The 23,275-nt window shown below is 44.6% G+C and overlaps 2 protein-coding genes across 6 annotated transcripts in view; one reads left to right on the top strand and one right to left on the bottom strand.

Annotated features, from left to right (window-relative positions):
• The window catches only part of LOC106564903 (E3 ubiquitin-protein ligase SMURF2), an 86,198-nt gene extending 79,235 nt beyond the window's left edge, over window positions 1–6,963 (top strand). For all 4 annotated transcript variants that reach the window (XM_014131401.3, XM_014131403.3, XM_014131400.3 and 1 more), the window contains exons 19-20: window positions 3,666–3,741; window positions 4,231–6,963. In XM_014131401.3, the coding sequence (XP_013986876.1) occupies window positions 3,666–3,741; window positions 4,231–4,330 (176 nt within the window). In that variant the 3' untranslated portion in view covers window positions 4,331–6,963. The remainder of the gene's footprint in view (window positions 1–3,665; window positions 3,742–4,230) is intronic.
• Window positions 6,964–8,767: 1,804 nt separating this feature from the next.
• LOC106564902 (centrosomal protein of 95 kDa) overlaps window positions 8,768–23,275 on the bottom strand; it is a 28,272-nt gene continuing 13,764 nt past the window's right edge. Inside the window, exons 5-21 of one of the 2 annotated variants that reach the window (XM_014131399.3) lie at window positions 21,609–21,726; window positions 20,808–20,929; window positions 18,807–19,042; window positions 16,030–16,096; window positions 15,802–15,869; window positions 15,436–15,620; window positions 15,071–15,200; window positions 14,612–14,729; window positions 14,170–14,363; window positions 13,968–14,057; window positions 13,631–13,784; window positions 13,161–13,339; window positions 12,845–12,919; window positions 12,514–12,666; window positions 9,876–10,022; window positions 9,631–9,702; window positions 8,768–9,468 (exon numbers count right to left, since the gene is read on the bottom strand). In XM_014131399.3, coding sequence (XP_013986874.3) covers window positions 9,292–9,468; window positions 9,631–9,702; window positions 9,876–10,022; window positions 12,514–12,666; window positions 12,845–12,919; window positions 13,161–13,339; window positions 13,631–13,784; window positions 13,968–14,057; window positions 14,170–14,363; window positions 14,612–14,729; window positions 15,071–15,200; window positions 15,436–15,620; window positions 15,802–15,869; window positions 16,030–16,096; window positions 18,807–19,042; window positions 20,808–20,929; window positions 21,609–21,726 — 2,285 coding nt within the window. In that variant the 3' untranslated portion in view covers window positions 8,768–9,291. Of the gene's footprint in view, window positions 9,469–9,630; window positions 9,703–9,875; window positions 10,023–12,513; window positions 12,667–12,844; window positions 12,920–13,160; window positions 13,340–13,630; window positions 13,785–13,967; window positions 14,058–14,169; window positions 14,364–14,611; window positions 14,730–15,070; window positions 15,204–15,435; window positions 15,621–15,801; window positions 15,870–16,029; window positions 16,097–18,806; window positions 19,043–20,807; window positions 20,930–21,608; window positions 21,727–23,275 lie in introns of both variants that reach the window. The other variant, XM_014131398.3, reaches the window with a different exon arrangement.

Genomic DNA, 23,275 nt, shown 5'->3' with positions numbered 1-23,275 from the left:
ATCGGTAGGATAGTCAGTTTTACGAGGGTATGTTTGGCAGCATGAGTGAAGGATGCTTTGTTTCGAAATAGGAAGCCAATTCTAGATTTAACTTTGGATTGGAGATGCTTAATGTGAGTCTGGAAGGAGAGTTTACAGTCTAACCAGACACCTAGGTATTTGTAGTTGTCCACATATTCTAAGTTAGAACCGTCCAGAGTAGTGATGCTGGACGGGCGGGCAGGTGCAGGCAGCGATAGGTTGAAGAGCATGCATTTAGTTTTATTTGTATTTAAGAGCAGTTGGAGGCCACGGAAGGAGAGTTGTATGTCATTGAAGCTCGTCTGGAGGGTTGATAACACCGTGTCCAAAGAAGGGACAGAAGTATACAGAATGGTGTTGTCTGCATAGAGGTGGATCAGAAACTCACCAGCAGCAAGAGCAACGACATTGACATATACAGAGAAGAGAGTCGGGCCAAGAATTGAACCCTGTGGCACCCCCATAGAGACTGCCAGAGGCCCGGACAACAGGCCCTCCGATTTGGCACCCTGAACTCAGTTGGCGAACCAGGCGAGGCAATCCATTTGAGAAACCAAGGCTGTTGAGTCTGCCGATGAGGGTGTGGTGATTGACAGAGTCGAAAGCCTAGGCCAGGTCAATGAATACGGCTGCACAGTATTGTTTCTTATTGATGGCAGTTAAGATATCGTTTAGGACCTTGAGTGTGGCTGAGGTGCACCCATGACCAGTTCTGAAAACCAGATTGCATAGAGGAGAAGGTACGGTGGGATTCAAAATGGTCGGTAATCTGTTTGTTAACTTGGCTTTCGAAGACCTTAGAACGGCAGGGTAGGATAGATATAGGTCTGTAGCAGTTTGGGTCAAGAGTGTCCCCCCCTTTGAAGAGTGGGATGACCACAGCTGCTTTCCAATCTTTGGGAATGTCAGACGACACGAAACAGAGGTTGAACAGGCTAGTAATAGGGGTTGCAACAATTTCGAGAGATAATTTTAGAAAGAAAGGGTCCAGATTGTCTAGCCCGGCTGATTTGTAGGGGTCCAGATTTTGCAGTTCTTTCAGAACATCAGTTGACTGGATTTGGGAGAAGGAGAAATGGGGAAGGCTTGGATGAGTTGCTGTGGGGGGTGCAGTGCTGTTGACCGGGGTAGGGGTAGCCAGGTGGAAAGCATGGCCAGCCGTAGAAAAATGTTTATTGAAATTCTCAATTATAGTGGATTTATCGGTGGTGACAGAGTTTCCTATCCTCAGTGCAGTGGGCAGCTGGGAGGAGGTGCTCTTATTCTCCATGGACTTTAGTGTCCCAGAACTTTTTTGAAGTTTGTGTTGCAGGAAGCAAATTTCTGCTTGAAAAAGCTAGCCTTGGCTTTTCTAACTGCCTGTGTATATTGGTTTCTAACTTCCCTGAAAAGTTGCATATCACGGGGGCTGTTCGATGCTAATGCAGAACGCCACAGGATATTTTTGTGTTGGTTAAGGGCAGTCAGGTCTGGAGAGAACCAAGGGCTATATCTGTTCCTGGTTCAAAATTTATTGAAATGGGCATGCTTATTTAAGATGGTGAGGAAGGCATTTAAAAAAATAACCAGGCATCCTCTACTGACGGGATGAGGTCAATATCCTTCCAGGATACCCGGGCCAGGTCAATTTGAAAGGCCTGCTCGCTGAAGTGTTTCAGGGAGCGCTTGACAGTGATGAGTGGAGGTCTTTTGACCGCTGACCCATTATGGATGAAGGCAATGAGGCAGTGATCGCTGAGATCTTGGTTGAAAACAGCAGAGGTGTATTTAGAGGGCAAGTTGGTTAGGATGATATCTATGAGTTTACGGCTTTGGGGTTGTACCTGGTAGGTTCATTGATAATTTGTGTGAGATGGAGGGCGTCAAGCTTAGATTGTAGGATGGCCGGGGTGTTAAGCATGTCCCAGTTTAGGTCAACTAGCAGCACGAGCTCTGAAGATAGATGGGGGGCAATCAGTTCACATATGGTGTCCAGAGCACAGCTGGGGGCAGAGGGTGGTCTATAGCAAGCGGCAACGGTGAGAGACTTGTTTTTAGAGGTGGATTTTTAAAAGTAGAAGTTCAAATTGTTTGGGTACAGACCTGGATAGTTAGCCTTCAGAGTTCTGTCCATCTCTGCAGTAGATTGCAACACCGCCCCCTTTGGCCGTTCTATCTTGTCTGAAAATGTTGTAGTTAGGGATGGAGATTTCAGAGTTTTTGGTGGTCTTCCTAAGCCAGGATTCAGACACGGCTTGGACATCCGAGTTGGCAGAGTGTGCTAAAGCAGTGAATAAAACAAACTTAGGGAAGAGGCTTCTAATGTTAACATGCATGAAACCAAGGCTATTACGGTTACGGAAGTCATCAAAAGAGTGCCTGGGGAATAGGAGTGGAGCTAGGCACTGCAGGGCCTGGATTCACCTCTACATCACCAGAGGAACAGAGGAGGAGTATGATAAGGGTACGGCTAAAAGCTATGAGAATTGGTCATCTAGGACGTCCGGAACAGAGAGTTCTACCATACCTTTGTACCATTCGTAATGGATTAGCGGTCAAACGACCTCCACTCATCACTGTCAAACGCTCCCTGAAACACTTCAGTGAGCAGGCCTTTCTAATTGACCTGGCCCAGGTAGATGCCTAGGTTTACCTCCACTGTATTCACATCCTACCATACCTTTGTACATTATACCTTGAAGCTATTTTATCGCCTGGTTTCTGGGGGCGATAAAATAGCTTCAAGGTTTAATGTACAAAGGTATGGTTGGATGTGAATACAGTGGACGTAAACCTAGGCATTGAGTGATGATGAGAGAGATATTGTCTCTAGAAACATCATTGAAACCAGGTGATGTCATAGCATGTGTGGGTGGTGGAACTGAAACGTTGGATAAGGTATAATGAGCAGGGCTAGAAGCTCTACAGTGAAATAAGCCAATAAACACTAACCAGAACAGCAATGGACATTAAGGAGAGGCATATTGACATTGAGAGGCATGCTTAGCCGAGTGATCATAAGAGTCCAGTGAGTAGTGAGGTAATTAATACATTTTCTGACTTGCGAATTGTAAAAAAAATAAAAAATAAGTAGCTTAATTAATTTAAGTGGAAAAAGTACCGGGCTGAAAGTGGGTTTAACTGGTTATATAGCCGACAGGCGACGCTAGTGGAAAACACTGTGAGTCTCTCAGACTGCCTGAGGTGACCCTGTCTTCATGACAGTGACGTGGTCGACCTCAGTGGGTTTGGTTAAATCCAGACAGACAGGACGCCCTGGGGGAACAGAAGACCTCAGAGTGCAGCTGTGTATGTTTCTGAGTGTGCGTGTTGGAGAGTTGATCTTTCTGTTCAAGCCGTGCGTGTGCCCGTGTGTGTGTGCCTGCCTGTGAGTCTCTGTCTGTCCGTGTGTCTGAGGCCAACCCAGCTGGCTTTCTGAACGAAAATATACAGTATATAAAATATACACCCAGTGTTGTTAAAACAGCAGTCATGTTTGTTCACGTTCTAAACACTGAGTTCAACTGGTCAACTGCCCTGAACTGTCTGACTTTTGTGTGTAGAGAAATATATTGATGGACAGCCTGAGAATTTATGCTGACTCTCTTTCTGTGTGTGTGTGTGTGTGTGTGTGTGTGTGTGTGTGTGTGTGTGTGACCATCCAGGTGCCGCGGGGCCCAGGCTCTTCACAATCCACCAGATCGATGCCAACACCAACAATCTACCCAAAGCCCACACCTGGTGAGTACAGTTAAAGTACCACTGCTCCACTTAGACACACAGATACACACAGCTACAAGACTGCTACTCCATACATTTAACCTTTTTTTTATACAGGATAGTCAATTAACAACATATTCTTAATTACAATGACCTGTCAATGAGGTGAAGACATGCTATGAAAAGGGTGTCCAATCTCCCAACTTGTATGATATTACCGGTTTTAAATGCATGTCCAAATCCAATGTTTTGTATGTAGAACCGTTTAAAGATAGAGTTATCACAGTGAGTTATTGAAATGTTTGTTGGCGTCAATTCTTCCCATGAGGGATGACTTGCCAACTGGTGATTTGACACGAAATTGAAATGTCATTCATTCATCGATAGGGAAAGTTTTATAAGGTGCTTCAAAACTGTCCACTCAAACTGAAAATGTACTCCTCTCTCTTCCAAACTCTTTCTCTCCCCCTCTGCCCTTTCCCTCTCTGTCCCCCTTTCCTCTCTGTCCAGCTTTAACCGGATTGACGTTCCCGCCTACGAGCACTATGATAAGCTGTACGACAAGCTGCTGACAGCCATCGAGGAGACGTGTGGCTTTGCGGTGGAATGAGTGACACATCAGTGGGGAAGTGTGTGTGTGTGTGTGTCAGCGTGTGTGTATTTTGTGCGGTCAGCGCAGCAAGACTATAGACTCTGCTGTCACCACGGGAACCCTGCAACGTTCAGGCACGCCCATGAGGATTGTGACCACACCCCTTTCTGGTGCCCAGTCCCCCAGGACAATATGGAGACCGACTGAGAGGCAGCCCACACGGGAACACTCTCCTCTCACCGCATTCTTTTTTAGAAATATCAATTCCTTTTTCAGCTGCTACAGACGAGTGCTGATTACTTACCTTGAATCCCTGCGAGAAGGCCAGCTTTTATTTCGTTTTTTTTTTTCGTTTTCTTTTTGTAATAGCTTGTATGTCATTATAACGGTGAAATCCACAGAACAACCAGTTTTGTGTTGGACCACAAGTTTTTTTCTAACTGAAGAAAACTCTGGTCCCTAGTATGTGCGTTCCGTGAAAGCACATTTCCTTTGTTGTGGGTCGTCTGGTGCGATCGAATACCAAGGTCCAGACTGCAACGAGAGTATTTTAGATGTTTTATTTGTTTGCTTTGGTCTGGGAGAGAGAAATATGAAGGTCCACGCTGAGTAGATGACTAGGGCCAGGGGGGGGTTTTCCTGACCATGAGCTAACCAGGAGAAACTAGGTCTTACTGATGACCAATACAGTCTCACATAGCTAACTTCCTGCCACCTCTTTATTGACATCAAAAGCTAATGGACATGCTAACCTGAACACCTAACCCCGTCCAGCTACACAGAGTAGACTTGTTGCTCTTTGGTGAAAGTCTGAGTTGAACTTTAACGCTAAACATCATTATAGCACACTGTATCTATAAATCACACCATTGAAATTCCTTATCAAATGCTCAAAGTGGGTCGTTGTCTATTGAGTGGAACTCTGTCCCAGGGACCAGGCTAGTTGAAAGCAATTCAAGGAAGATGTCGGTGTTTTCAAAGTGACATCCAACCTAAGATGGCAGGATGTTTTTCTTTCCCGTTGCCACTCTAGAGCACTTTACAAACTGAATGGCGACAAAGGACGTGCTTTCTTCATATTAAGTTAAAATGAATATTCCACATTTTACTCCAACCATACAGCATTCAACGGAAATATACAGATAAAAAAAAAAAAAAAAAAGTATATCTACCAGTAATTTTGAGTATATATGTGTACAAATACATACCTATTTTGTATATGGCTTGTTCCTCTTTCTATTCATTTACTTGCTAGCATGTTGGTGTTATCACAGACCTCTGTATTCTCAGGTGAAGTCATCTTTCTTTGTGAGGCTGACTTGTGAAAGGGGGGAGTATCTTCTGGTTATGGAAGCCGTTGTCAGGTCAAACCCGTGACCCTCTCCTTGAATGACAGCTGAATGCATAACCTTTAACCTTTTGGCCACTAGAGACTGAGGTTGGGACTAGAGAGCGCTCTCCCTACTAGAGGTTTTTGTCTAAAAGGGATACAGCTTTTGTCAAAATGGATGTTTTGTAGGTTTAGGAGAATTAACCTAGCAGGTTATGAGAATTAGGTCAAGGTTAGGGTTAGCTAAAATGCATAGAAAAATCACCGTTTGACATGCTGTATACCATCTAGACATGACCCTAATAGAGCCTCTACCACAACCCTTGCATGAATGGACTTTTTTTTTAACAATATTTATTTGCTATTCTTTTGTCCCTTCTGAGCAAAATGTGTGTTGACATGCGAAAAAGTTCTGTTGAAATTTTTTTTTCTTTTTATTATATGCTGCCTGTTTAATAGCAATGGACGTGGACTATGACCATGGACTGTATTCACCTGCATACATGCAAAATAAAATAGGCCCAGTCCAGTGTGTTCAAAGGTGAAGCAGATTCTCTTCAGATCGACAAGTATTCTGAAATTGTGCTTTTGTACAGTATAAGATATTGTTCATGTGGTGGATCACAAGCAACCTTTTTTTAATTTTACAGAAAATGAATAAAATGCATAAAAAAACAAGACATTTTTGCACACGCAGACTTGTGTTGCCGTTATAATCAGCAACTTCCATCTATTTACGAAATAGTTAATGGACTGATTGACTTTTTATGTAGATATATACGCGTATAGATATGCACACATAAAGCTCATATGTCATATGCACACACAGTACTGTTTTCTGCTATCTACGTCTAACCATAATTGACTTTCACTCAGTCTTATGAGGAGATGATATTGGATGAGGTGGAGTTGTTTCTGGATAATAGATCAGACAATATGGACTGTTGCTTCTCGTAGCATGCTTTGCCAGCCGAGCCCTGCGACTTTTAGTCGCTGACCGGTGCAATTTCTCACATGGTGTAAAACCCACTTTCCTTTATTCTGTGTGTATGTAAGTATTGTGTGTGTAAATTAGTTTTCTTCTGATTAAATTTGCTAAACTTTTGTCTGAAATTTTAACATGTTTTTATTTCTAATTTTTCAGTCTGTTGTATTTATTAGTGTGTTCATAGTTTTTTTTCACATCAGCTGCTCTGTGAGCTTCAACTGACACTGTAAATAAGAAAAATAAAAGCGGAAATTATAAACCTCTTGTACCCTTGCAGAAAACAAGCAATAAACTCTATGCTGTTTGAAACTCACAGCATAATGTTTCATATAACGAAGTATGTTTTTTTTCTTTCCTAGGTCTCATAAAATGAAGGGAATTGGTAAGACAAGTTTCACACAATTTGAGGGTAAATTATTTACCATGTAGGCTCTCAATTTCAAAATCATTCTCATCTCCCATTCATCTGCAATGATTTGAAAATGCTTGACAGGTGAAAACAATGGAGTGGAAGGTCTTTAAGATGGCTTTCAGCAGGGCTCATTTCCCAAAAGCATCATGAACTTAGCCTTAACATGCTTTTGGGAAACTGGGCGCTGGTCAGTTCAGACCGGTGCACTGTACCAGGGACCGATCAGCTACCAGTGTGGTCCCTGGAATGAGTGGCCTTGACAGTGACAAGTGATGTTCTCACACCTACATAATGTCTATTCATATAGGGGAAATTTAGACTTGAGTTTAGCGTGGGTAAAATTAACTTTATTCCTATTTTAATGCACTTTTCTTTCTATGGTATTCTAATCTTGAACTTAAGCATGGGGGAAATGCCAGTGACAGCAAGGGAGGCATTTAGGTTGGAGATTTTTAAAAATGGAGGTGTGGCTGCTTGTGTCTACAGACACTCCATATTCTGAACTTGACTTAATTCCACCACCTTTATATGCAACCATGAATAAGGTCAAGAGAACATGCTGGTTTCAAGTGGAAAAATCAACTTATTTTTCTGATGACAGCAATCTCCATGTCCTAATTAAATCAACTGATATAAGACCTATGGATACGAGCTAGGTCAATGAGTAATCCGTTTGGATAAGGGGATAGTAAATATAGAATAAATGACAATTGTTATAGATCTATTTTACCTGGAGATTAATGTGAATCTAGCCATGGCAGGAAACTGACATGACAGGCAGGGTTATTTATGCCCCTTTCCTACAGTGAAGTATGAAATGCTGTGTCATTATGTAGAATCTTTATTATATGGCCTTATAATTTGTAGGGATTGAGACGCAAACCAAATTGGATGACAAGGAAAGTCGCGTCAAATGTAACCTTTGTGCTCCCTAGAATGTTTTAATTATATGCCCCGACTTTTCCTGTTACCTTACAAAAATTAAATTTTTGTAGGCTATAGCATATGTTAAATATTGTAAGCCACAATCGGTAGCAACCATACGTAATAACCAGGTAAGGCAATATATTTAACAGCCAGTTTAGTGTTTGTTCCCTTCATATGTATAATTTCATTACATCATTTGATATAACAAATGCAAATTGTAGTAAAAATCAATCGGGACCTATAGGCTTATTAATCATTATGGAGCTCAAACCGTTACTTTGCACTTGCCATCACATGATCAGCGCAGGCAATTAGGGTGTATGTATTATTCTCTATATTATAATTATATAGGCATTAGACTTCCATTCTGAACGTTGCAACATTCAGAATGAATCAAACCACCTTTTTTTACCTTTTGTGCCCTAAGGCTATTTCTCCATGAAATAAATAATGGGTACTGAACAGAGACAAATATGCATATGTTTTCATGGCCATCTTTCTATATTCTGAACCATTCTCCATAGTCTACACTCAAGGCTTGCGCTGATCAAACTCAAATTAAAAATACCTTATTTAAAGGGATCGTTTTAAAGAAATTAATAGGAACAAAAACTCCCTGATCAAATTGGTAGGCCACCCCATGGGTGTGTTTTCTGGGGTTTAATTCAAATATATTTAGTGTGCGCTATGAAACCACACCCAAAACCCTCCTTATACGCCTCCATAAGGTACATCTGAATACCAACTACTGAGAAGTGCATAGGAAAGGCGTACATTTCTAATTATGAACCAGCCCCATTCATGCTACTTGGCCTTTTTAACAGGTCTGATTTGTTTATTAGTATGGTAGTTTACTGGCAAAGGGAACTTTCAGCGCTCTCTGGTGTTCAAAAAGCATAACAGGTTAGATCAATAACCTAAAAACCAGACTAATAGGTCATTTACAGTACAATTAAATAAATCATTCATCAACATTGTTAAAAATGCTATGGGAGACAAATCCTGCATACCATTAAAAGGAAGAGGGGAAAAAATCTTGTCCTGGCATGACATTCATAATTAGTGTTGCATCCAATTTTCACAATGGTCCCGTTTGGCTGTGAAAGTCAATTTACTAAACTACTCATCTTTACCACATGACAGCACACAAAATACACAGTGAGGGAGTCTTTTTTTTTTAAACATTCTTAAATAATCAAGTATTTAAAACAATCGAGGAGTAGGACTCAGATCCGTGGGTTTTAGAGACTTTAGAGTTTGTTTTTAGCAGCCGAAGGAAAGTTAGCTGTAGGTAGCTATAGATTGCTAGCTCGTTAGCGGGGTCAGTGCTGACAGCTGGTGTTGTACTGGAAGGAAGCCATCTGCACGCGACCCCGTAACCTTTGGACCTCCAGGCCGTGGAAGTAGTCGTCGTCGTCGTCCTGGACGATAATCTTCTGCAGCTCGCCTATCTCCCTCTCCATCTTGGAGCGCAGCTCTCGCTTCATCTTCTGAAGGGCCTGCAGAGAGAAACGCTTTACTATCCTGACCCAATACTGTAGAATGTAGTAGTCACATGCTGAACCCTGAATAAGTTCACTTGTCAAGTATCTCAAATCTCCCCAAAATTTGCGAAGTACAGGCATATGTAGTAAATTGTGTGTACATTAGCATGCATTTACCTTTTCTTGGGCCTTCTTCCGTACTTGGATATCCTGTCGCTCTATAGCGAGAGTTTCAGCCAACAATGAAAACTGAAAGAGTGCAGAACAGCGTGGAATTAGCTTTCAGCTGTCCCGTTCTTTCACATCAGTGCAGATGTAGGAACAGAGAAGATCAGGAAGCCGTTTCTTGGTTATACTCTCCTACCACATCTGTAAGGTACGCGTGTGTATTAATAAGAAAGAGGGTCATGTGTTGCTCCTACCTGGTCCTTGTAATAGTTCTCCATAGACTGGATCTGGTCTCTGTGTTTGTTCTGGTGCTCCTGGCGCTGCTCCTTGGCGTAGGCCCTCTGCTCTCGGAGACGAGCCTTCTGCACCTCCAAGCCCTCCTCAAACACCTGCTTAAACATCTGGAACAACACACACACACACACTGTTATACAATCATTTAATAACCACTAAACATACCATCATATCGTTACATGTGTTTGTATAGTCATTGTGTTCATGACCTGTTTACTTTATTTTACAATAGAGCTTAATACATGACAATTGTGTAAAATCTTCCCTTCAAAAAATACATGGATGGAGAATGGAATGGAAAGTGGAAACTCTGCCAGGACCTAGGATCAAGGGAGACACTCAAGTGTTTTAGTACTATATCTCTTGACACAATGATGAAAATAATCATGGCCTCTAAACCTTCAAGCTGCATACTGGACCCTATTCCAACTAAACTACTGAAAGATCTGCTTCCTGTGCTTGGCCCTCTTAAGTTGAACATAATAAACAGCTCTAAATAAACTCACTAAAAGTGGCAGTAATAAAGCCTCTCTTGAAAAAGCCAAACCTTGACCCAGAAAATATAAAAAATTCAATCAGCCTACATCGAATCTCCCATTCCTCTCAAAAATGTTAGAAAAGGCTGTTGCACAGCAACTCACTGCCTTCCTGAAGACAAACAATGTATACGAAATGCTTCAGTCTGGTTTTAGACCCCATCATAGCACTGAGACTGCACTTGTGAAGGTGGTAAATTACCTTTTAATGGCGTCAGACCGAGGCTCTGCATCTGTCCTCGTGCTCCTAGACCTTAGTGCTGCTTATGATACCATCAATCACCACATTCTTTTGGAGAGATTGGAAACCCAAATTGGTCTACACGCACAAGTTCTGGCCTGGTTTAGATCTTATCTGTCGGAAAGATAACAGTTTGTCCTCTGACAAATCAACTGTAAATTTCGGTGTTCCTCAAGGTTCCGTTTTAGGACCACTATTGTTTTCACTATATATTTTACCTCTTAGGGATGTCATTCGAAAACAATGTTAACTTTCACTGCTATGCGGATGACACACAGCTGTACATTTCGATGAAACATGGTGAAGCCCCAAAATTGCCCTCGCTGGAAGCCTATGTTTCAGACATAAGGAACTGGATGTCTGCAAACTTTCTACTTTTAAACTCAGACAAAACAGAGATGCTTGTTCTAGGTCCCAAGAAACAAAGAGATCTTCTGTTGAATCTGACAATTAATCTTGATGGTTGTACAGTTGTCTCAAATAAAACTGTGAAGGACCTCAGCGTTACTCTGGACCCTGATCTCTCTTTTGACGAACATATCAAGACCGTTTCAAGGACAGCTTTTTTCCATCTACGTAACATGGCAAAAATCTGAAATTTTCTGTCCAAAATTGATTCAGAAAAATGTATCCATGCTTTTGTCACTTCTAGGTTAGACTACTTCAATGCTCTACTTTTCAGCTACCCGGATAAAGCACTAAATAAACTTTAGTTAGTGCTAAATACAGCTGCTAGAATCCTGACTATAACCAAAAAATGTGATCATATTACTCCAGTGCTAGCCTCCCTACACTGGCTTCCTGTTAAGGCAAGGGCTGATTTCAAGGTTTTACTGCTAACCTACAAAGCATTACATGGGCTTGCTCCTACCTATCTTTCCGATTTGGTCCTGCCGTACATACCTACACGTACGCTACGGTCACAAGACGCAGGCCTCCTAATTGTCCCTAGAATACCTAAGAAAACAGCTGGAGGCAGGGCTTTCTCCTATAGAGCTCCATTTTTATGGAATGGTCTGCCTACCCATGTGAGAGACGCAGACTTGGTCTCAACCTTTAAGTCTTTATTGAAGACTCATCTCTTCAGTAGGTCCTATGATTGAGTGGAGTCTGGCCCAGGAGTGTAAAGGTGAACGGAGCACTGGAAGGCACTGGAGCAACGAACCACCCTTGCTGTCTCTGCCTGGCCGGTTCCCCTCTCTCCACTGGGATTCTCTGCCTCTAACCCTATTACAGGGGCTGAGTCACTGGCCTACTGGTGCTCTTCCATGCCGTCCCTAGGAGGGGTGCGTCACTTGAGTGGGTTGAGTCACTGACGTGATCTTCCTGTCTGGGTTGGCGCCCCCCCCCCCCTTGGGTTGTGCCGTGGCGAAGATCTTTGTGGGCTATACCCGGCCTTGTCTCAGGATGGTAAGTTGGTGGTTGAAGATATCCCTCTAGTGGTGTGGGGGCTGTGCTTTGGCAAAGTGGTTGGGGTTATATCCTGCCATTTATGAACATTTGAACATCTTGGCCACCCGGCCCAGCTAGAAGAGGACTGGCCACCCCTCATAACCTGGTTCCTCTAGGTTTCTTCCTAGGTTTTGGCCTTTCTAGGGAGTTTTTCCTAGCCACTGTGCTTCTACACCTGCATTGCTTGCTGTTTGGGGTTTTAGGCTGGGTTTCTGTACAGCACTTTGAGATATCAGCTGATGTAAGAAGGGCTATATAAATACATTTGATTTTGATTTGAAAGTACTGTTTGAAGCGTTGAAACATGAAATTCTAGGAGCATCTAAACCGTGTTGGGTATTGAGGCGTAGCATGGCGTCACTAACTGACCCTCTCCTCTTTCGTGCGGGCCCTCATCATGCGCGCGCGGAGCTGGACGTGGTAGTCACTGTGGTACTTCTTGGCCCGGGCGATCTGCTGCCTCTGCTCCTTCAGACGGTTCTGAGTCGACTTCTGTTGCTGGATACGCTCCTTAAAATCCCTCTGGAGGGGAGAGGAGCGAGACGGCTGTACAGTTAGAAAGGCTGTTTTTATTATTGCTTGGTGTGTTTGTTTCAGAATGTGTGAGAGACATAAGACTGGTAATATGTGTGTGTGTGTGTGTGTGTGTGTGTCTAGCCTACATGTATGCTGAAGCTCGTGCATGTTTTGACTGGCTCACCAGGCGTCTGTTGTGTTCTTGCTCTTTGCGGATGATCTCCACCAGCAGGTTGTGTCTCCTCTGAACCTCCTCCACCTGGAGAGAGAACATTGACGAGTTAACGGGAGGAGATCTATGTGGAAAAGTTGCACGGGTGAATCCTGGTCTCTGGGGTCATTATGGGGTCTTCGCCCAATCACAGGCTCCGCACTTAGACATCTGTGTTAACATTATAGAAAGGTAGGAGACTTGCATAGATCCATCTGGCAAGCCAAGCTAAAACGTCCCAGCTCTCCCTGTGGTTTATATGGTGGATAGTGTATTATAGCGCCCCCACCTGGCTGGTGAGTTTAGTGCGTGGCCCCTGCCTCTGGTTGTCCAGGGAGAGGGAGGCGTTGAGGCGGTCCACCTGGCCCAGCTGCTGCTGCCACATCCTGCCCAGGGCGTGGGGAGAGAGGTGCAGGTGGGGGAACTCCTCCAGGAGCAGGGGGAGCAGGTCGTTGTCCTTCACCTTCACTGGAAAACGGAGAGAGAGAGAGAAGCACAAACGGTTAATATAGAGGGCCAAATCCATACCGTGCACTTAGACTAATGCGCAAATCCATATCAAGCTCTTTCTCCTAAGGCATATGTAGTTCTGAAAGGATTGAGAAGATAGCCAGGTAGGCATCCTCCATATTAGTTTCAGAGGCCAATGCTGCGTTTTTTGTTCAGGGCAAATGAAGGAGAGGAAGCCACTTTGTACAGTACTTAGATTAAGTTGATACTGTCTCCATCTCACTGGCAGACTCCAGCTTGGGGTCTTACTTGGTGGGGCTCTCCTGGTTTTGTCCTGTCGTCTGCGGCCCGGGGTTGGTTGTCTGGTCCTGGGGGAGCGGTGTTGGGCTGCTGTGGTGTACACTTGGGACGGTTTGGGGGTTCGGGGAACATCTCTCAGTATGGCCTCTCTGTATTCCCTCTCCTACAGGGCAGAACCACACATAAAACATCTGCTGTAGATAATATTGGGACACACAGTCTCTCCCGGAGGGCTACTGTATACACAGTCACATGGTGTCTAATGCACACACCTCCCCAGGGCTAAAATGAGTAGGCCTGATGCTGTTTACACACACACACACACCACTCCCTCTCTCTCTCTCACCGCCTCCTGTGCTCTGGTTCGTTCCTTGGCCATAGCAGCCCGTTCTCTGTCCTCATACACTTTCAGCTCCTCCTCATAGGCTTTTTCCAGCTAGAGAGAGAGGTGTTAACTTTGTTAACAGTTCAACTTGTCTCTTTTAAAAGGTGACAATCTTTATAGTGAATATGGCATTGGTTAATGTGATATGGCAAGTCCCTCTGACCTGGCTGTGTTTGTGTTGGGGCGGTAGATGGTGGCGTTCTCGTCGGCCCGTACGGGTGGCGTGTCTCTGTGTGACCCCTCCGCTCACCGCCTCTCTCATGGCGCACTCTAGCTGACCTGAGAGGGAGCGACGGGCCCGGGGAGGGGAGGGGGACAGGGAGCGGGTACAGGGGGCTGTGGGGGCTCGCGGCATACCTGGGAGAAGGGTCAGAGGTTAATGGAAATGTTAAATCATAGAGTTGGTCAATAATGACTTATTATAGTTCTACATTCAGGCGAGTCAACTGTGCTTTTGTTGGAGAAGTGCGGTGCATCTCAGAGTAGGTCTAGGATCTGCCCATAACAAATCGTATTCCTTACGATCTAAAAGGCTAAACTGATCCTAGATCTGAGATGCTGTATGAACACGGGCCCTGATGTGATTGAAGAGGTGGAGGATGTACCTGTTGGCCTCCTTGGGGGCCTGCGACACTCCATGACACTGTCACTGTGGTGGGACTGTTTGTCCTCCTCTTTGACCTCATCAGGCTCTCCACTCTCTCCTAGCGCTCTCTTTAACATCTGACGAGTGGAAACACACACATTAAATCTACATGTACATTGCTGAGATGCCGGGGGGTGACACAATCCCAGGTCCCGACGCCTTAGTTTTTCCCCACACACAATTTACCGGTGAGGATAATGGTCAGCCGTGGCGCATGCCAAGTGGGAAGGTTCTCTGGGTGAATGGGATTGTAAGGCATCCGACACGCGGTTAGACTGCTCCGAACACGTCCCGTATCCCCGCAATGTAAATATAGCCTGACACACAGTCACTGGACTAACCAGTAAGGTCCACATAATGACAAGCGCGTCACTCTCACTCACACACACACACACACACACACGAGTGTACCACTCACTAGGTCCAGCTCCTCTAGTCGTCGGGACAGCTTCTCAGACATGTGGTGCAGTTCCTGTTCTGCCTTCCTATTTCTCTGTCTACGCCAGGAGAGAGGCTCCTCACAATCCTCCTCCTCTAGTACCCTGCTACTACTGGCAGGAGAGAGGGAGAGAGAGGGGGGAGAGAGGGGGAGGGGGAAAGGGGGGCAAAAGGTAGAAAGATAGGAAGAGCAGAGACAAAAAGGGCAAGGCAGGGAGGTGAATGTTAGATTGAGTGGCAGTGTGTAGGACCTCTGTGTGTAACTAACTTATGTTTAAGTACATTGCTTTTCTCGCTATGCATCTACAATGCTATTGTAACCACCTCCCATTGTGTTGTTCTTACCTGATCCCCGTCCGCCCCCTGTGAGCCCGGCTGTCCTGCTGCGTGTAGGTCTCTTCCTCAACTTCTTCCTCCTCCTCCTCCTCAGTGTCCAGCGGTGCCCTGTCCTCCAGCTTATCCTGCAGGGTGAGGAAATGAATGTCTGGCTGTGTCCGGAATAGAACCCTCCTGGGCCCCACACTGGTAGGCTATAGAGAAAGAGAGAAATGTGCGAAATATTCAACAATTTGGTCATGAATTAGCTGTAAATTGGACAAGCATTAGCAAATAATTAGATTGAAATTAGGCATGAGGTAGACTGGAATTAGTCCTAATTTGAGGCATTGTAACTACAACAGTGTAGAGGGCGAGTGGTTTGTTATGCCTTACCTCCGGCTGCTCCTTGGCCTCATCTAGCCTGACCTTGGTTTGACTGGACACAGACTTCTCACTCTCGACTACAAATGAAAAGCATGGAGGAGTAAGATCAACCAATAAAATTGATACATGGTTTGAGATGCTACATGTTTATTTCTGATGCATTGAACGTTTTGCAAAAATACATCAGTTCAATGGCTACAGCCGTGCTATTCAGAGCAGTCCGTTCTGTGTACTCACCAGGTGAGTGGTTGTGGGCTGGCGAGCGCACTCCATTGGTAACTGTGTCAGCCACTGGCATTGGGGACTGAGAGAGAGAGATGGTCATTCATTAGTCAGAGAAAAGGGGACAGAGACAAAGGGGTGGATGCATTTCCACTCAGTGGGGGAGGGGGGAGAATTCACACTCAATCACTCTGTGATAAAAGAGAACCCAGCAAGAGGAGGAGTCTCAGTGGCTAGCTAGCGGATGCTAACGACATATCACACAAGAGATGCATGACGTTAACTACTGCTACCAGTATAAAGCACTGAAATACCAGTGTCACAGGTAGTCTAGCGGTTAAGGTCGCTGGTTCGAATCCCCAATCGGTCAATGTGCCCTTGAGAAAGACACTTAATCCTAATTGCACCTGTAAGTCTGCTAAATGACTAAACTGTAAAACAATGCTAAGTGAATACAGTAGTAGTAGTAGTAGTAGTAGTAGTAGTAGTAGACTGCCTTATTGCAGTGAATTAGAACGAGACACAGAAAGAATAGCAGTAGTGTGTGCAGGTCAATTTGGGTAAAAAATTGATTTTATTTCATCCATACCACAGCTCCTTACCATCACCCATAATGGTATGTGAGCTCATGGGGTATGGGTATATATAAAAACTTAGCAAAAAAATAAAACGTCCCTTTTTCAGGACCCCGTCTTTCAAAGTTAATTTGTAAAAAAACAAATAACTTCACAGATCTTCATTGTAAAGGGTTTAAACACTGTTTCCCATGCTTGTTCAATGAACCATAAACAATTAATGAACATGCACCTGTGGAACGGTCGTTAAGAAACTAACAGCTTACAGAAGGTAGGCATTTAAGGTCAAAGTTCTGAAAACTTAGGACACTAAAGAGGCCTTTCTACTGACTCTGAAAAACACCAAAAGAAAGCGTGAACGTGTCTTAGGCATGCTGCAAGGAGGCATGAGGACTGCAGATGTGGTCAGTGCAATACATTGCAATGTCCGTACTGTGAGACACCTAAGACAGCGCTACAGGGAGACAGGACGGATAGCTGATCGTCCTCGCTGTGGCAGACCACGTGTAACAACACCTGCACAGGATCGGTACATCCGAACATCACACCTGTGGGACAGGTACAGGATGGCAACAACTGCCCGAGTTACACCATCAGTGCTCAGACTGTCCGCAATAGGCCGAGAGAGGCTGGACTGAGGCTTGTAGGCCTGTTGTAAGGCAGGTCCTCACCAGACATCACCGGCAACAACGTCGCCTATGGTCACAAACCCACCGTCGCTGGACCAGACAGGACTGGCAAAAAGTGCTCTTCACTGACGAGTCGCGGTTTTGTCTCACCAGGGGTGATGGTCAGATTCGCTTTTATCGTCGAAGGAATGAGCGTTAGACCGAGGCCTGTACTCTGGAGCGGGATCGATTTGGAGGTGGAGGGTCCGTCATGGTCTGGGGCGGTGTGTCACAGCATCATCGGACTGAGCTTGTTGTCATTGCAGGCAATCTCAACGCTGTGCATTACAGGGAAGACATCCTCCTCCCTCATGTGGTACCCTTCCTGCAGGCTCATCCTGACATGACCCTCCAGAATGACAACGCCACCAGCCATACTGCTCGTTCTGTGCATGATTTCCTGCAAGACAGGAATGTCAGTGTTCTGCCATGGCCAGCGAAGAGCCCGGATCTCAATCCCATTGAGCACGTCTGGGACCTGTTGGATCGGAGGGTCAGGGCTTGGGCCATTCCCCCCAGAAATGTCTGGGAACTTGCAGGTGCCTTGGTGGAAGAGTGGGGTAACATCTCACAGCAAGAACTGGCAAATCTGGTGCAGTCCATGAGGAGGAGATGCACTGCAGTACTTAATGCAGCTGGTGGCCACACCAGATACTGACTGTTACTTTTGACCCCCCCCCCCCCTTTGTTCAGGGACACATTATTCCATTTCTGTTAGTCACATGGCTGTGGAACTTGTTCAGTTTATGTCTCAGTTGTTGAATCTTATGTACATAAAAATATTTACACATGTTAAGTTTGCTGAAAATAAACGCAGTTGACAGTGAGAGGACGTTTCTTTTTTTGCTGAGATAGTCAGGATATAGATATATCTAACTGACTGGGCCTAGATCTTTTGTTGCGTCACTGGTCTGTTCCACTGATGCAGTCTTTCTTCCCAGTGGAGAGACTAGAAGGTGGAAACATTACATTCCTTCTAGGGTGGAAACGTGTGTTGGGTGGGGACATATGGCCCTGGGTCACATTGTAAATGACATGGGAATGTAGAACTGTTTCTCAGTCAGGTCTCTCCAACTCTAGATCCACTGATGTCCAATTTCTCAGTCATGGTATTGGCTAGTCTTCAGACATAGCGAGTACCAGTTGGTAATGGAATAACAAGTGGAAAGTATTTGCCCCTGCTAGCGTGTCTGGACTTGCCAGAGGCATGCAGGTGGGATGTGACGTGATTCCCAGGTTAGGAGGTGTTGCCGCCAGTAAACAGAGAGGAGGAACGCATTGGAAAAGTGACTCCTGTGATGAGTCTCGTGGCCATTTTGGATGAGTCGGCATGAGTCAGCAACAGCTCATCCTTTGTCAGAGGAGGAAGGAAGCTACAGTTCTGTAAACGGTACTTGGCTGAGGTCACTTCAGAACCTGTTTCAGAACACAGTCATTTGCTGAGAGCTTTGAAATACTGATTAAAACGTGTCTTTGGAAAGTTGATACTGTATTACAAAGTGTAATTTGAATAGACTCAGCATGGATATATTTGACTAGATGGACATACCTCTGAGGTGCCAGCGGGTGCCTCCTGCTCCACTGCGGCCCCACTGCCGAGACCGTTGGCTGGGGGAGACTGGCTACCCGAGTGGGGAGCTCTGTCGGGCCTGTGGGGGGTGGTCTGGTAGGGGGGCTGCAGGGGGATGGCCGAGCGCAGGGGCTCCCTCAGTAGAGTGGCCTGGGTGCCTGGGGTTCCCGGGGCACCCGTGGTGCTGGGGCCCGGAGCTTGGGAAGAGGCTTCCACTGTTAGAGAGGGGTAAAATAGAAGCTGTTAGAGGTGTAGACTTTGTAGGCAATGTATTGTAGGAGTATGTGTACACTGTTCAGTACTGTAGTTCCCATGGTTAACAGATGTTATGGCTATTCGTGTCATGTTATAATAGTGTTATGCAGGCTGTTTGAACAAAGGTTCAAGTAACATTATTTTGGTTTCTATACAATCAGATTTGCCTCAACTGGTTCACTGTTCTTTAAGTAGCCTATATTTCTGAATTATTTTCTCAGATACAGTTCTGTACTCCTAGCTATCGATGCCTTGCCAATAACCCTGACATTGTCTAGCGAATATACACAAGATCCATACAATGGAGCGAAGACAAGTACACAGGCCATTCATATTCTTACTAACTAAACCGTTGTTGAAGACTATCATTAAAACCAAATGTAGGGACTCATGAGAAGGACTTAGTGGAAACTAATGAGAGGACGGGGGCTTGTAAAAGGAAAAGGTGACATAATCCTGGTTGTTTTTTTTTTTACTTCCACTTGAGGAAAAACTAACCACCTGACCACATAACATTCCACACTGTCTCCATAAAGAATTTCATAGGAAAGACAGCAAAAAAAGACTGGAAAAACTGGATACCTCATCAGCATCATGTGCTGTTTGATAAGCGAAAGGTGGATGAGGTTTGCTGACGACAACGGTGGTAGGACTGATCACCGACAACAAGGCAGCCTATTTTATTTCACCTTTATTTAACCAAGTTGGCCAGTTGAGAACAAGTTCTCATTTACAACTGCGACCTGGCCAAGATAAAGCAAAGCAGTGCGACAAAATCAACACAGAGTTACACATAAACAAACGTACAGTCAATAACACAATAGAAAAACCTATGTAAAAAAAATCTATAGGAAGGATGTCAGAGACCTGGCGGTGTGGTGCAAGGACAACAACCTCTCTGAAAAGATTTGGCATGGGCCCTCAGATCCTCAAAAAGTTATACAGCTACACCATTGAGAGCAGCTTGACTGGCTGCATCACCGCTTGTTATACCAACTGCAAGACACCAGACCGCAAGGCGCTACAAGAGGGTGGTGAGTCCTACCCAGTACATCACTGGGGCCGAGCTCCCTGCCATCCAGGACCTGTATACCAGGCGGTGTCGGACGAAGACCCCCAAAAAAATAGCTAATCAAATATCTACCAGGACTTCCTGCATTGACCCTTTTTTGCACCGACTCTATGCACACACACTGGACTCTACCCACACACATACTGACACTGACACCCCAACACACACAACACGCGCACACGAACTGACGTCACACACACAACACATACGTTGCTGCTACTGTCTATTATCTATCCTACTGCCAAGTCACTTGACCCCTACCTATATGTACATCGCTAAATGCCTTGAGCAAGGCACTTAACCCTAATCCTGAATGTCGCTCTGGATAAGGGCGTCTGAATGTCATGTAAATGTAATTACCTCGTACCCCTACACATCAACTCGGTACAGGTACTCCCTGTATATACCCATGTTCTTTTTACTCGTTATTGTTATTCATTGGGTATGTATTCCTTGTGTTACTATTTCTATCTTTAACTCTGCATTGTTGGAAAAGGACCCATCAGTAAGCATTTCACTGTTACTCTACACCGGTTGTGTACGAACAATGTGACAAATAAAATGGGATTTGAGTCCAAATGTAAATACAGAAAGCTTTTCCTTTTTCAGCATTCTATGTCATGGGCAAGGAACAAGCTTTTGGTCCCGCCTACCTTCTTGTTTGGCCGTGAACGTGCGGGCGGAGTCTCCCAGGAGGATAAGCTCATTGGTCGAGCCCGTCTCCTCTGCATTCCAAGAGTGGAGGGAATGTTTGCTGCTAGACTGGACAGCAGAGCTGGAAAATAAAAGAAACATCGTAAAGTTACCGATGTATCACTATCAAAGTAAATCAAAGAAAAGACCACCCAAACAGTTCAATGGAAGTGCATCGGTGTGTCTGGTTTGTGTGACACCAGTTAGTTAGAACAAGTACAACCTGCACTTATTCAAAACAATGCATCGGGTTTCCTGGTTTAGGAACAGAGGTTTACCTCACCCACAGTGACTCATTCAGCTTTGTTGACTTTCCAGCCAGCCTTTCTGTGCGACAGCCAACGGAACAGGCTGAGTAGACATAGTGATGTCACAGATGTTTGTGTTCCGTGTCCAACCTTAGCATTCGCCGTTACTGTTGACATTTGTGTTGTGTGGTGCTCCCTGACTGGCTGTTGAGTCAATAGGATGAACCGACTTGACGTGGTCCTGTCTGGTGCAGTTGCTAAAGCATGACATTTGCAATGCCAGGGTAGTGGGTTCGATTCCCAAGGCCACCCATATGAAAAATGTATGCATGCATGACTAAGTCGCTTTGGATAAAAGCGTCTGCTAAGTGGCATATATAAGTGTCTTGTCTCGTGATGTAGTGTCTGTAGTTGTATCAACAGAACTGGAACCCTGCTTAAACACAGAACTGAATCTGAAACCATGGAAATGTACAAAGAACCTGTAGCGTGGAATATCTTGAAAACACTCACTGCACACTAGAATACTGGGAGGATCTCTCCATTAGGGCCTCCTGTTCCTCTGTCTGGGGGACCACTGGCCCTGTAGGGAGGGGGGCATCCTCAACAGGAACACCATTTGGTTCCTTGTCTGGAGGGAGGAAAGGATTGAAGAAGATAAGGGTGATTACAGCGTGGCGCAATGTGGTGAAGTTGACAGGCTCCTGCTGTGATGCAATGACGAAACGAACAAGCTACCAGTTGACTTTCAGACTACCAATCAGTCCGTAATTATACAAATATTTAAGTCACATTAAAGGACTCGGTCAGAGTAGTAGAGAATAAGCACTCGGAACATAGCAATCCATAGACACACTAATGATCCGACCCCATTTCCAAAAGCTGAAGTGAAACAAGCAACTGTTCTAGCCATGTCATTGTGAAAGTGCATCTTAGAGTTCATCGAGTGTGACAGTACCATTCTCTGTAGTGACTCATGCATAGCCCATCCCAGTAATTGGAAATATCAAGAGGTTTCAACTAGAGCCCGGGCGATATATTATTCTGGGTCCGATGGCAGTTTGGATTTTTTGGGGGAGTACCAAACTTACTGATACCGATGTATCTGGCGATATACTGTTTTATGCCGGGAAAATTACATTTCCCACACTGTATTCGCATAAAATTCTATTCAAAAGAACAACTGTCCAAGAAATATGGTTCAAATGTTGATTTCTTACATTGTGAAATGAATGACAATGGCTGCAAGTGTTAAGGTAAGCATGAGAGTCCCTTTTTTCATCCGAAATATTGAGAGAAAAAAAAAAAAAAAAAAAATAAATAAATAAATAAAAAAAATCGGTTATCGGTGGATTATCAGCCAATACTTTACAGCTCCTTTTGGACTCACGTCAAGTCACCAACACTGTCAATTTTGGTAAACCAGCCTTTTCCACCAGAGCCTTCTGAACATTTAAATGTCCAGACAGATAGTCAGTAATTAAAAGTCTAATTGGTGTTTTGCGATGGGAGAGAGGGCCAGCAGACCACCATTCCACTATAGATGGACACAAAGACATGCAGAGCGCTGCCAACCGCTTCCCAGTAATCCCAGAGCCAGCTGCCTCTAAAACGGGTTTAGAAAGGCCATTATGTCCACTTCATGTGTGTGAGTGATCTCACCCAAACAGGGTTGTGCCTCACTCAGTGACACAGATAAAGTTTGAGGGAGATGGTGTGATATGAGATCAGGAAGAACAGGGGTGATATGAGATCAGAAAGAACAGGGGTGATATGAGATCAGAAAGAACAGGGGTGATATGAGATCAGAAAGAACAGGGGTGATATGAGATCAGAAAGAACAGGGGTGATATGAGATCAGAAAGAACAGGGGTGATATGAGATCAGAAAGAACAGGGGTGATATGAGATCAGAAAGAACAGGGGTGATATGAGATCAGAAAGAACAGGGGTGATATGAGATCAGAAAGAACAGGGGTGATATGAGATCAGAAAGAACAGGGGTGATATGAGATCAGAAAGAACAGGGGTGATATGAGATCAGAAAGAACAGGGGTGATATGAGATCAGAAAGAACAGGGGTGATATGAGATCAGAAAGAACAGGGGTGATATGAGATCAGAAAGAACAGGGGTGATATGAGATCAGAAAGAACAGGGGTGATATGAGATCAGAAAGAAC

This window comes from Salmo salar, chromosome 12 (assembly GCF_965601325.2).
Source record: "Salmo salar chromosome 12, fSalSal1, whole genome shotgun sequence".
Taxonomy (NCBI): domain Eukaryota; kingdom Metazoa; phylum Chordata; class Actinopteri; order Salmoniformes; family Salmonidae; genus Salmo; species Salmo salar.
The sequence above is the reverse complement of the archived record's forward strand: the minus strand, read 5'-3'. Positions and strand labels throughout refer to the sequence as shown.